The sequence below is a fragment of the Catharus ustulatus genome, chromosome 14 (assembly GCF_009819885.2).
Source record: "Catharus ustulatus isolate bCatUst1 chromosome 14, bCatUst1.pri.v2, whole genome shotgun sequence".
Lineage (NCBI taxonomy): Eukaryota > Metazoa > Chordata > Aves > Passeriformes > Turdidae > Catharus > Catharus ustulatus.
The window spans coordinates 5034957-5049060 of NC_046234.1; the positions used below are offsets into that span (position 1 = coordinate 5034957).

The 14104-nt window shown below is 55.0% G+C and overlaps 1 protein-coding gene across 2 annotated transcripts in view; it reads left to right on the forward strand.

Annotated features, from left to right (window-relative positions):
• The window catches only part of MPP1 (membrane palmitoylated protein 1), an 18521-nt gene continuing 4417 nt past the window's right edge, over window positions 1-14104 (forward strand). The window contains exons 1-8 of one of the 2 annotated variants that reach the window (XM_033072182.1): window positions 1-239; window positions 6543-6686; window positions 7038-7116; window positions 8107-8192; window positions 9109-9177; window positions 12066-12262; window positions 12527-12633; window positions 13474-13554. In XM_033072182.1, coding sequence (XP_032928073.1) covers window positions 132-239; window positions 6543-6686; window positions 7038-7116; window positions 8107-8192; window positions 9109-9177; window positions 12066-12262; window positions 12527-12633; window positions 13474-13554 — 871 coding nt within the window. In that variant the 5' untranslated portion in view covers window positions 1-131. The remainder of the gene's footprint in view (window positions 240-6542; window positions 6687-7037; window positions 7117-8106; window positions 8193-9108; window positions 9178-12065; window positions 12263-12526; window positions 12634-13473; window positions 13555-14104) is intronic. The other variant, XM_033072183.1, reaches the window with a different exon arrangement.

Here is a 14104-nt window from a genome sequence, read left to right on the forward strand (position 1 = left end):
GGCTCCGCCCGGCCCCCGCCGCACACGGGCGGAGCGTGTGGGGACCCCGCGGCGCTGCCGAGCCGAGCCGGGCCGGGCCGGGCCGCTCAGCGCTGCCGGGGCCAGCGGGACCGGCCGCAGCTGCCGGCGGGATGACCCTCAAGTCGGGGCGCAGCGCTGGCGGCGGCAGCAGCAGCATGAGGACGGCGCTCTCCGACCTCTACCTGGAGCACCTCCTGCAGAACCGGCCCAAGCCCGAGGTGAGCGGCCCGCTGCGCCCTCAGACCCCGCGCCTCCGCCTGCGCCCCTCGCCCGGCCCCATCCCCATCCCCGCCGAGCCCCGCAGGGAGCCCTGGCGTGTCCCGCTCTCCTGCGGGCCCTCAGCCCAGCGCTGTGCGGCTCAGGCCCGGCACGGGTCCCCCGCAGGTCCCGCTGCATCCCGTCCCTCCCGCACATGCAGGGCGAAGCAGGGTCCCAAAGGCAGAGTCCCCGCGCTGCGCATCCCGGTGTGTGCCCTGAGCGTGGCGTGGGTGGACCCCAGCACCCCGGGAGCAGGGATGCTCGCTGGGGAAGTGGGGTGCCTCCGGGGAATGGTCAGCCTGCACAGCCAGCAGAAGGAGCTGGGTGCCGGGGAGGAAGGCTCCAGCATCCTGCCACGGAAGAGACTCTGCTTTTTTTGCTGCAAAGTTGTATCTGGTCTGAACTGGAACTGCCTGTCACATGAGCTGATTCAGCTGCTGAGCTACCTCAGGTCCACGGCATGGGCTGGAGGAGGCTGGGGGTCTCTTCGCCCGGGGAAGGAGGATGCAAGCAGCCCTTCTCATGCCTGTCCCGGGAGAGGGAGCGAGCCGATGGCTGCATGCACCCCACCTCCAACAGAAGGAGAGCAGGCTGCACCAGCCCTCTTGGTTCTGCTGGTGGGCTCCTTCCTCAGTTAGTGTTGTTTGTGGTAGCTGGGGTGCAACCAGGAGAAGGTCAGCAGTTGCCAGTGTAAATAGGTGGTGTTTCTCTCTCAGCAGAGATTTCCAGCTTTGAAAAGACATCCTTGGTGAAGTCATGGCATAATGGCCTGGGCTAAGGTTTCCTTGCAGCTGTGGGGAGCCTCTGAGAGAGAGCAGGGAGGAAATTTCCCTGAGGTGCTGTCCTTGGCCCGTCGTGTTGGACACTTAAATGTGCAAAAGAGGCTTGTCAGATCTGTCTCACACCAATGGCTCATCTGCCTTTCATGGTTCAACCCTGGCAGGGTGCTTTGAAAAAAAAGGTAGGAGAAAAATAATTAAAGCAAAGTGTCTGGACCAGACAGCTGCTGAGAGTAGCTCTTCCATCCCTCTGCCTGCCTGGCTGCAAAGAGAGCAAAGATAAATTACCAATAGCAGTAGAGCATGGAAAGTGTAGGAGCTGCCCTGCAGCTTCCTGGTGTTATGATGTATTTATTTCAATAGGGATAAATGGAGAGATGGTGAACTGATATCTGCATGAGGCCTTTTAAAAGGAGCTCTGTAGGGCTGGTTTCCAACAGGGTCCTGAGCTTTCCAGTTACAGATACCTGTCACTGTGTCATGGGCATGCAGAGATGGTGCTGGCCCGCTGTGCCCCCTCCATGGGACACCAGGACATCACCCAGTAGCAATGTCCCTTCTTGGGAGGGGTGCTGAGTCTGCCTGGCTGTTTCTGGTCTGGAGTCAGAGTGACTGGAAGGTTTCTGTTCTGCATTTTCTCTGGCAGAGCCACATGGTGGGAAATGCTGTCCTATGTTCCTCACGTGGTGGCAGGGCATGCAAATCATTGCAAGTGGAAGCCATGTTATTGCTAGGAAACAACCCCAGGCCTCTCCTCTTGAGCCTTACCACGTGCCTGCATATCTTTGCCATATCTCCTGACTGACAAGTACAGATTTACTGAAAAGGTGTGGGCTTTATTTCCAGCTGTGCACCTGGTTGGCAGGATGACCTAGGGCTTGTCCCTTTATCATCTATGACTCAGTTCCCCAGCTGTAAAATGGGCAGTGAACGTGACCTTTGGGAGTTTGGTGGAGAAAAGGAGAGTACTTCTGAGAAGAGCTGATCTTGAGGGTACAGAAGGAACACTGCACTTGCCTCTGGGCAGCAGTTCTCAGGATCCAGCTGGCAGCAGCTCCAAAGCAGACTGAGGCCACAGTCCCCAGGGACCGAATCCTGAATCAATCACAGGTAAAACTCGGTTGAAAGCCAAGCTAAACTTCTGGCTTTGACTAATGAAGTGGGGAGGGCTGGTTCCAACTTTTTAATCTCAAATGTATTTTTTGCTGTGTTGCTATGTGTAACAGCTACAGGGGAAAAGCTGTTTTGCAGGGTTTGTTCCGGAAGCTGGGATGGAGTAGCAGGGCAGCTCCTCCTTCTGTCAGTGTTGTGGTTTTCTGGCTGTTCCTTGGAGGTTACCAGCTTCACAAACACATCTGGAAGGCTGCATCAGCCTTTTCTGGTGGGAAGGTGGTGCCTCAGCAAAATGACTTGAAAATCTGGCCCATCTGTGATCTGGAGTCAGTGTGAGGGCTCACAGAGCCGGCAGCACCTTCTGGCTACCACGACCATTTCGTATCCTTCCTATTTCTCTTTTCCCCTTCCTTGAGACCTGTTGGGTATTCCCAGGCCTTTTCCCAATGTTAGCAATGCAATCCTTTTTAGTTTAAATGTGTGTTGGTTTGATTCTTGTTTTAAAACTTCAGTCATATTGCTAGAAGGAGTTTTAGGTGAGATTGCTCCTGTGGCTGTGCAGGCAGACTTGAGAAGTCAGCAGTCCCCAGTAGAATGAATTACTTCTAAGTGTCCACATGGCTGTTGCTCCCCAGCCTGCTGGAGCAGCCCTAAAGCAGCTCCCAAGCTCAATTTTTTGTTACTTTGCTTTTTTTACACATTGCTGTGTTTTTTAAGCTGTACAGGACTGAGATGGACAGATCCTGGATGGGGAGGGAAGCAAAGCTGGAAGCACTGGACAGTGGGAGTAGATATTGCTGGGTCAGGACATCTCTGCACCAAGCAGTGCCCCAACCTCCCTGCATGCACCCATGGTGATTGTAATGTGAAGGGTGATGATTCCTGGAGAGAGCTGGGATTTTCTCACAGTGTGAGAGGAGTGTATCTTCCTGCCAGCCAATAGGGCAATCCCAGAGCAACCTGGCTCCAAGGTTCCTTCTTGCATCCAAGCTGCTTTACTTTGGAGGCCTGCTTGGCAAAACCAGCAGTACTTTTGTCCATGTATACTCTCCCGGCAGCCTTGTTTTTCCAAGGCTACCTGGTACTGAACTCTCTTGGTTAGAGCAGCAAGGAGAAGCCAGGAACCAAATCTATGAATGTGCCCTTTGCACTGTAGTGCTGCTTTCCTCAAGTGCTGCTTCAGCCTCCTGCAAACAAGCTGCCCAGTTAATGTTTGATTTGCCCATGGTGAGTAGCCTGGTGGAGCCAGCACGGCAACAGCAGCAACCCTGGCAGACAATGCTGACCCCACTGGGGTCAGGATGCCATGTCCTGTTGGTAAACACTGCCCAAGGAACTGGTATACTTCCCTCTGCCCTGGGATATGGGGCAGAAATTTGGACTCTTAACAAAAATGCAAACGGTGGTTGTGGGGTACCTCTGACCCGTGGAGCTGGTGACTCTTGTGTGCAGTGCCACTGCAGCAGGATTTGTGCAGGAGAATTTGTACCCTTGTCAGCCAGCTGCAAGGCACATAGGGCTGCTGGGTACTGGGCTGTCCAGCACCCCTATTGCACAGCTCAGCCCCCCAGCCTCCTTGCCCCATGTCTGCCCCAGCATGGGCCCTGCACAGACAAAGCCTGGGGCTCTGCAGAGCTGGCAGTGGCTGGTGGCCACGAGCTGGCTCTCAGCGGCACTCACTGATGTCTCCTGTGGAGCAATGCACAAGGAGCAGAGTCTGGCCAGTCACCAGTGTGACTCTAAAGGCTCTTTAGGTCACAGACTACACTGGGCCAAGCCAGCCATGAGTGTGGCAGCTGCCAGGAGAGTGCAACACAATCCGGCCTGCCAGCCCATGTGCGTGGGGCATGGGAGGCACATCTTCTGTTTCTGGGTGCCAACATCAGGGCTCAGTCTGTCACCCCGAGGGTACTGGTTGTCCTCATGAAACAGGCATTTTCCCATCCCCATCCACTGGCTGCCCAGTGCCATCAGCAAAAAAGCCCACACCATCCCAGCATGGCTTTGCTGTTGGAGGATCCTTCTGCATTCAGAGTTGCCATCGAGTGACTGGTGACCATTCTCAGGCACAGCAGCCAGTCTCTGGTGACAGACCTTGTTCTCCAGGAGTCACCAGGGTGACACTGGTGCTGCGTCAGCATCGAGGGCTGGATGTTTTCTCCAGCTCTCAGCAAAAATCAAAGGTCGGGGCCAGGAGGCTCAGCTGATGGGGATGGTGAGGATGGGAACTCCCAGTCTCTGGAGCAGACTGTGCTGTTTCCTGGGTCATGGGGCTCTGCTGAGCCTAGAGGTTTGAAGCCAGAAATTGCATGGTCTAACACTTCCCCAAGGCATGACCAAGATAAGTATGATCTGTGCTGACTCCGACCACCTCATGGGCACTTCGGCCTCAGGTCAGGCTGGAGAAGGTCCTTGTCCTCCTATTCCTCCTTGCACCTGCTGGTTTGGCAGAGGGAGATATCTGACAGAGAGCTGTGGGACAGCTCTAGGCACACACACTGCTGGATCTGTTCCTCTGCACTGCGAATGCTGTGGTAGCATCATGCCCTGCTAGTGCTGGCAAGCCAGGCTGGGGGGGATGGATGCAAGTTGTTCTTCCTTCCATCCTGCAAATCCATGTCCTGGGTGCTGTTCTGGGCTGGGATTCAGCCTTCTCCGTGTTTAAGCCATTGGCAGCTGAAGCCCACGTGGTTGCCTTTCTAGGAGGAGGTTGGTTGGCATTTTTGGAAGTAGTTGGCTTAAAAATAAATCACTACATCATGGACACACAGCTCCTAAGCCCTTCCCTCCCTGGCCCAGCCCCACCAATGCCCTCCTGGGGGCTGTGACAGTGACTGTGCCTGGTCTGTCCCTCTCTGCCAGCACCTTTCCTGTTATCCTTGTTAGTCCTGACTCTGCTGCCCCTTTCTTTGGCTCCCTCCCTTCTTTCTGCCATTGCACACAGCTGGATCACTGTCTCAGCCAGCAGCATTCCAACACATCCCTACTAATACTCTTATTATTGTGGTTTAGTGCCATGGCTGCAGCCCATCCTCTTCATGAGCCTTCCCCTGGCCTGACCAGATCTGCCTGCCCACCTGGCAGTGTGGGACTGCAGCTTCTCCTCTGCTCCAGGCCAGTGGTGTGGGGTGGGTGAGAGTGAGCTGGGGCAGGGGGGTCAGGCTGATGTTTCCAGCTCCTGGCATGGAGCTTCTGACCCTGGTGCTCAGTTAACAAGTCAGGCTGTGGGGGAGAGAGGTGTTGGCTCTGCCTGTCTGGGCATGGTCAGGTTGCTGATTCAGGACTGAGGACCTTGCTGGTATCTCTGCAGCTTTGCTGGCTGTGGCTCTCAGCTCAGACACTGCTGGGAGGGAGGGTGTAGGCTGCAAACTGGGCAGCAAAGCCAGGAGTCTGGTGTGGAGTGGGACAGTCAGGAGGGTTTGTTTTGCCTCATGGGTTGGTATGGGAATTTGTGCCAACAGGGTAGGCAGGGCCTGCAGGTCAAAGCTGGTCTGGGTTTTACTGGGCCAGCACTGATTTGGGAGAGGCTTGAGGAAAGTCCACTGCACTTGGGGACAAACAGGCACATTTGTGAGCTGTGTGGAGACATTGCCCAGTGTGTCTGAGGGATTTAAAATGACTGTGTCAGGCTTTCTTGGGCTGTGGGGAAGAAGCTCACCAGGCAGGATGGGTTTGGAGGTTTTTGTATGGGACCCCAAGCACTTTCCATCAACCCTGGTACCACCACATGCTGGGAACCAAGAACAGAGGTTTCCTCAGAACTGAAGACCTGTGCTTGGCTTCCCAGCATGAAAGGACCTGGAGCTGGGAAGGGGAATGGGATGTTTCTGGCTGGCTTGGGAGCACACTGCCTTCAGTGCCTGGATGTTGTGTACGTGGCTCTGCACTGTGTCACTGTTGCCCAGTGATGTAGGTCAGGAAAGGTTGAACTTGCAAACTGAGCAAGAAGAAAGCGTGACTTCAGTTCTCAGGGTTGAGTTCCAAACTGTTCTGTTCACTTGGTGGAGGTGTCCTGGACTTGATGTTCTGCAACAAGCTATCTGTGAGCCAAGTGCTGCTGCAACACACAAGGAGTGTTTGTGACACTTTGCTTCTGAAGATCAGCTGTGGACTCTTTTGGCTTCTGCTACCTGTAGCCTTTCCAAAGTTTTCTTACTTCCTGTGTGTCCCAGGCTGGAAAACTGCAGATTAAACATCCACATCTCCAAGGCTCAAGTTCTTCGGCTCCTTTTCTTTTCTTGCCATAAGTGTCTTCTCCTCCCCTGTGCACCATCTGCGCCACAGACACGTATGAGTAGCTGAGCCCCAGAACAGGGATCCGACATTGCCAGGTGGAGCCCCTAAACCATGGTCTCTGTTTTGCCCCGACAGGCCATGACTCAGTCCCCATACGCCATGACTGAGGACATTTATACCAACGGCTCAGCGACCCTGGGCAGCCCCTCGCACAGCGGCAGCCGCGAGGTGCGCAAGATCCGCCTTGTCCAGTTCGAGAAGGTCACCGAGGAGCCCATGGTGAGAGCTGGCAAGGCCCCAAAGCTGGATGGCACCTGGGGGGTGGAGGGACAGCTTGAGCTGTGCCAGCAGGCTGGCCTTGAGGGAAACAGATCACTGGAGATCTTGGCCATTTCCAGTTTCTGGGGAAAAAGGTGCTGGACTCTGCCTTCTTCCCGGGGATCTGAAGTGAGCCCCACAAAGGGTGGTGATGCTTGTGCCAAGAGGAGCTGCAGCAGCCTGAGTTGGCCTAGCAGGGTCTTCCCCCCAGCCACTGCATAGCCCACCGTGGACATGGGCCTGGAGAGGACTTTATGAGGGCAGGAGAGCTCTCCCCTGTAGTGAGCAGTCATGGATTTTCCTGTCTTCCAGGGAATTACGCTGAAGCAAAATGACAAGCAGAGCTGCATGGTGGCCAGGATCTTCCATGGGGGCATGATTCACAGACAAGGTAACGAGGCCTCTGTAGAAGCAGTGCATGGGGTGCACATCTGCAGGTGGTTTCTTTCCATGCAGCGGTAATGCAGGTCCTTAGCACTGCTGGCTTTGCCCTGTGACATGGACATCTTTGCCTGTTCCTCCCCTAGGGATGTGTCAGGAGCTTGGGACTCTCTGCATGGTTGTCAAGCTAAAACACTGGAGGTTTAAATAAAGGAGAATAAATGAAGGGCTGGGGGAAGGGCTCTCCCAAAAAGGAACTGGAGATTATCTGTCTCTGTCTCATGATAGGGTCACTGTAAGAAGAGATGGATCATACCCCAGAGACCATGGGGGAAGCTCTTCCCATTCCTAAAGTGCACAGGTGGAACAGGAATCCTGTGGATTGGCTCTGCAGGCCAAAGGAACATGCCAAAAGAAATAAATGCTATTTTCTGGTTTTGCATCTTGCCAAGGAGGCGTGGATATGAGATGTTCTCTGCTTAGAAGAGGCTGCTTTTCCAGCCTTGGATCCAAGTGGGAAGTCTGTGCTTACCACTGCCAAAATAAGACAGGAGCCGTTGGCAATAACAATACTGGAGCCTGATTTTTAGTAGAGTATCTGAGGCTGTAATCTGCCTGGGTATATAAACTGAAAACACACATAGTCAGGAATGCTTGTGTTAAGGGCCCTGTAAGGAGGTTGTGATTGGCTTCAGGTGAGGGTTGTGTGTGAAATGCTGATGCAGGTGCTTTGACCAGTCCAAAGCACTTTCCACACAGTGGAAAGCAGCCTGATGACCTTTGGACTGGCTAGGTGTGTGTGTGTTGGGTGGAGGGGGAAGAATTCATTCCCCTTGTGCTTTCCTCTCATGCACTTAGATGGCACGTGTGGTTCCAGAAGCACTGCCAGGCAAACACTGCGGTGTCCTGGCCCTGGAGGCTGATGGAGCTGTGTAAATTGGGTTTGCTGAGCAGCTCTTGTCCCTATTCTGCATTTTCATGTTTCTCACATTGCTGGCAGGCTCCCTTCACGTGGGTGATGAAATCATAGAAATCAATGGGCAGAGTGCGAGCAACCACTCAGTTGACCAGCTACAGAAGATGCTGGTAGGTATCTGTGTGTGTCAGGGCTGTTCCCTGGGAAGGGCCCCTTTGACCTGCATGCTGTGAGCATTCACCCCCTCCCACACACCAGGGCCAACACACAGCTGCCTGCATACAGCAGTGTGATGTGGCAGAAACCATCCTGCATGCAGCCCCTGTGGGGTCTATGCTTGCTGCTGATGTCATGGCGATCCTGTCAGGCCCTTGCCAGAGACAGCTTTGGACAGGGCCTCAGACCTGCCTTGGGATCCTTATCTATGCCCAGCATGACACCTTGTTGGAGGGTGGTGGTGCTGCTACTGGGGAGCCCCACCAGCAGCCTAAGCAGGAGGCTTGGCCTTGCCAAAGTGCCACAGGATGTCCCTGCTCCAGACAGCAGGACTAAGGAGGAGCTTGTCTTTGTTTTTGCCTCCTGAGAAGAGTGGTTGGCCCAGGAGGCTCCTCCAAGCCTCCCCATGTGGTTCTCCCACGGGACCATGTGGGTGTTGTGATGCATGTGAGGCAGCAGTGCACTGGCCTGTGGCAGGCAAGAGAGTGCTGTGCTCTAATGTCACCAGGAGGGCCAGAGCAAGGGGCCAACATGGAGGGGAGGTGGAACAATCAGCCTCTCCTCCCAGGCTCCTCACTGGAGCAGCCAGGGTGGGATGATGCAGGTCTCCATGTTCATTCTGGTGGTGCTTAGCAGTGCCCACAGCCAGACCCCTGGTGTCCCCCATGGGAATGGGATAAGTATGGCAAAGCCAAGAACATCTATTTCTGGCAGGCTGTGGTGTCCCCCAGCACCACAGCACGGTGGGGCACCCAGGAGCCCTGCCTTTGCAGGTCCTGGCACTCAGCACCTCCCTGCACAGGTTGCTGCTGTTGAGCTGCCTCCAGACACCACCTCCTCCAACTCTTCTTTCTCCCCTTTGTTCACTAGAAAGAAACCAAGGGGATGGTCTCATTAAAAGTAATTCCCAACCAGCAAAGCCGCCTCCCTGCTCTCCAGGTAAGTGCAGCCTCTGGACCTGCGGGCTTTGCTGGGACATGGCTGTGGGGCAGGGTGGGACCAGAGCAAACCGTGCAGGACCAGTGCTGGGGAGAGAGCTGTGCTCAGCCAGGGGTGTCAGGGCAAGGGGGTGGCTACCTTGTGTGAGCTGCTGGAGGGACCTGTCCTGTGCTTACATCACTGCAAACAGCCATGTGTTGGGCCTGTGGGGATGTATTTACCCAAAGTGTGTGTAGGAATATGGGGCTGGGATGTCTGAGCCAGCAGTGGTGTTTGGGGTGGGAAAGCAGTGGCAGGTGCACACCAGGGAGCACATGCAGTCTCCTTCAGAGCCAGGACAGTTTGTGACAGGGGCAGCCCTGGCTCTGTGGTCCCTGCTGTCACCAAAGCCGAGTTCACCAGCCCCAGTAAGGGTGATGTGGGTCCAGATGTTGCCAGCACAGCGTGGGGGGAAGGAAGCAGTGGGGGGAAGGAAGGCAGTTCCTTACACCTGCTGTCACTGCCAGGGTGGAGGGGCCATGCTGTGTCACCAGGAGGTGACACCTGCGTGACTTTACCTTTGAAGTCCTGCTGTGGCTGAAATAGAATAGAGGGGAGGGCTGTGTTCTCTGCCAAGGCTTCAGGGCATGGTAGCCGGGTTGCCGTCTTGTCTTGGTGCAGGAGCCAGCCCCAGTGCAGCCCCCCTATCATGGACAGGCAGGGGAGGGAGAGGAGTTCTGAGGCAGAGGGCTGGATGCTGCTGGGATGGGCTGAGTGGGCACATGTCATTCTTTACCTAGAGAAGCTGAAGTTCTGAATGTGGTGGCTAGTGCTGATGGCTTTGTTCTCGCTCAGTCCGTGTTGTCCCCAGTCCTGCTCAACCAGCTTTGCATGTGTGTTTATTAAACACTGGCCCATGCCCATGTCCTTCCCTGCTGACCATCTGCCCTCCCTGTCCTGACCCAGCCAGCTCCAGTTGGCCAACTCTGTGCCAGGGGAGAATCTACCCCAGAGGAAAAGAATGCAGTTACTGGTTCACCTGAGGCTGGGAAAGAAACAGGCACAAACTCCTTCCCAGTAGCAGTTGTACTCCCTCCTGCTGTGCCCAGGGCAGTGGTGCTGTCTGCTCCCCAGAGCCACAGCTGCTTGTGTCTGTGTTTGTTGCAGTACCATCACCAAGAGTGGACTGTGTTTCCACTCCTGGATCCCCATGATCACCTTTATTTCAGAGCCTGGCAGGCAGAATGGTGGAGATCCTGGCATCAGGATTTTCCCCTGCCCTGGCTCTTGAGACCGAGTGTCTCTTGGAGCAAGTCTGCTTGGGAGGGTCTTAATGAGAGGAAGCACAGAGCATTCAAGGCTCTTGAGGGCCCCTCCAGCATATTCCCTGCTGCCCTTTGACTTTAAAAGAGCAGGACTTGCCATGCTGGAGCCTGCGTAGCAGCTGAGTCTGGCCCGAGAAAGGGGCTGGCAGCAGGCAGGCAAAGAGCCCTGTGCAGCTGTGGGTGATGTGTGGAGCTGTCTGATGCCAACTCCTAACTGGTGTAGGGGGGGGTCTTTCCAAAATGTCCTGGCTTGGGATACCAGTGCTGTAGAAGCAGAGAGGTCTGGGCAGTGCCTGCTGTGTATCCCTGTGTTTGTGTGGATGATCAGCTTCCTGGTGCCAGAGAGTGCTTTCAAAGCAACCAGCAGTCCTCATCCTAAAAGGAGATTCCACTCTTATTGTTTTTTCTAATTTCATTTTTTTGTGAGTGCTCTCTTGTCACAGCTTGATCCATATGGTCTTTTCTGGCAGTGAAAGGGAACCATGTTTGTGTCCTGATGGCTCTGTGCTTCCAGCAGCACAGCTGAGGGAAAAGGTTTTAATGTGGAACAAGGACAGCATAGTCTACCTTACCAAGGGAGGATGAGTTTCCAGGCCCTGCCTGTCACATCTGAGGACAGAATAGGCATCACCCTATGTGAAACTTTTTTCCCCCTTACTCCATGCTGTGTTTCTAGGGTAACTAACTTGCTAGGGTCATGCTCAGCATTCTCTAAACTCTGCTTTTCTCTCCTAATCCTCCATACTCTGTTTGGCTTTGCCTCCACTCCAGTCCTGACAGGGTTCTGCTGGGACTGAGCGCTGTAGAGGGATCCCAAGGAGCTGAACAAGCAGAAGGGACAGGGAAAGCAAACTTTCTCACACCTTCTTGGTCCCCAGGGCTTCCCCAGCCTTCGGAGGGTATGCAATGGCCTGGGAAGCAATAGCAGCAGCTTGTTTCCAGTTGCAGCTGTGGTGAATTGTAATTTTGTGAGAGTAGCTGATGCCAAAGGGACCAAGACAGACCAAGGGAGGGATGGATACAGCACTGCAGCCTTGACTCCCTGAAGGTCTCGTGCCATGTAGAGATTGCCCAGTTGTGGGGAAAGGCAGCACAGAGCAGCTGAGATTGAGCCATGGCTTCCCTGGGGTCCCTGCTGCAACATCACCTCTGTGCTCACTGCACTGCAGAGCCCAGCTGTGCACCATGTTGGTGGGACTCCTCTGTGGCTGGCTGCACTCACCAGCACTGTGCAGCACCCAGAGTGCTGCAGGGAGGCTGCATGGCAGGGTTTGAACACCACCTGTGGGAGTTTGTGTGCCCAGAGGCAGCAGCCCTGTCTCCAGCTCCCAGAAAGGCCAAAATGCTGTCCTACTCCATCCCTCATCCACTCACCAGCACATCTCACTACAATTCCATGCCCAAGACTTTTCCCCAAGCTTTGTGCATTTCCTTTCTCCCCACACAGCCTTGTGGAGCTTGGAAAGGAGCAGGGGCTTTGTGCCTGGAGCTATCTCTGCAGTCACTGCTTGGGAATCCACTGTGGGGCCAAACTCAGCCACCCTGCACGGCCATGCTGACTCTATTCTCCTCTCTCCTTTGCAGATGTTCATGAGGGCACAGTTTGACTATGACCCCAAGAAAGACAACCTGATCCCCTGCAAGGAAGCAGGACTGAAGTTTCAGATTGGTGATGTGATTCAGATCATAAACAAGGACGACAGCAACTGGTGGCAGGGCCGGGTGGAGGGCTCCAGCACTGAGTCAGCAGGACTCATCCCTTCTCCAGAGCTGCAGGAGTGGTAGGTCCCTGGATTTGCCCAGAAGGGCTGGATCTGGGACTGGAGGCGGGAGCAGTGACCATGTGCTATCTGGAGTTTGTGTTGGGTAACACCAGTGTCACTGCTGGCACAAGGAGGAAAATGTTCCCTTCATGTACTGCAGGGTGAGCCTTTCCCTGTCCCAGCAGCAAACCTGTTTCTCTTGTATGTCTGAGGGACAATCCTGCACTGTCCCAGGGCTTGGGGTGACAGCTGGGCCATGGTGGTGTCCTCCTCTTTTGGCAGGCGTGTGGCGAGTGTCACCCAGCCCAGCCAGAGTGAATCCCCGAGCTGCAGCCCCTTTGGGAAGAAGAAGAAGTGCAAAGATAAATACCTGGCCAAGCACAGCTCAAGTAAGTGTGAGCAGGGCAGTGAGCTCAATCCCCAGGCCTGGCCATCCTCCTGCCTCTGGGCAGGGCTGGTCTGTCCTCCATGGGAGTCAGCCAAACAGCCCAGCTGTGTCAGCAGTGGAATCTCAGGATACCCCACAGCTTTGAGTCTCTTCTGCAGTCTTCATGTTCCTTATGTGGCCATAGCTGTGTCCCCATGTCGAGCATGAGGCCAGGGCAGGTTCAGCTGTGCTGTCCTCTGGTGACAATCCCTTGCACTCCTGGCCCTGTGAGCACAGGCTCCCCAGCCCCAAACCCCACAGGCTGCTGAACACAGGGGAGGCAGTGGCAGTGCTGCTGCTGCTCAGCAGTCAGGGAGCAGCCTGAACTGCTCCCACAGCTGCCAAGGCCTGTCCCTGGTGGGGCAGGGACCTGCCCCTCAGCCACCCATGCAAGTTCCCCATGCTAAACTGAGAAGAGCTGGCAAAAGGGTGCCCAGGGACTGCTGGCTCCTGGCCCGGCCTGCAGCTCCAACCAGCAGCAAACAAGGCTGTAAATCACCCAGATATATAAAGCTCCCCCAGCAACAAGCTCTCTGCAGTATCCTGCTGCTGCCTCTCCACCCCAGCTCCCAGGTCCTACTGTCCTGAGCAGAATTATTGAGCAAAAGCAGCCCTCTGAGAAAAAAATCACTCTACCCCTTGCATGCTGCTTGCTGTGTGTGCTGCTCTTTTACCCAAGAGCCAAATGTGGATGAGCTTCCAGCCCATTTAACCTGGCTTTAGTCTAACACATACATGAGTTATGCTGGTGTGGCCAAGCCAATTCTGACCCCCCCCATGTCTTGTTTCTCCTCCATCCCAGTTTTTGACCAGCTGGATGTTGTTTCCTATGAGGAGGTGGTGAGGCTGCCTGCCTTCAAGAGGAAGACTCTGGTGCTCATTGGTAGGTCCTGTCCAGGCATCCTCTGCAGCACAGGGGCTGTATGCTGGAACCAGGGGGAACCAGGACTGCACAGGGGCTGGGGCAGTGCAAGACCTAGTAAGGTCTGGGGAGCATTTCTTCAGCCTGCAGCAGTCATCCCATAGGCTGACCCCCTCCATGCAGTGTCTGGCATCTGTGCTGCAGTTCTGGGGAAGAGTTAATTGAGGCATTTGCAACTCCTGAGTATCATCATGGAAAATGTGTTAAAAGCAGCTCTGCAATTGCACCAAACCAAGCACTTTCACACTGTGGGGACTGAGCACCTGGTAGTGGACTCCATGGGCATGGGCAGCCCACCCAGTCCAGCCAGGCTGGTTGCTCTGCAGGAAGCAGTCCTGTCTCTAGCTGGGGCTGGAGATGAGCATCCCCAGGGCATGAAAAGCCTCTTCCAGGGCTGGAAGACACCAATAGACCAGCCCAAAAAGCACATCTTGGGCAGGGCCCAGGTCAAGCTGTGCACTTTTTATTAGACCCAGAGCTGTGGAGGGGCCCCAGCATCTCCCACCAGGCT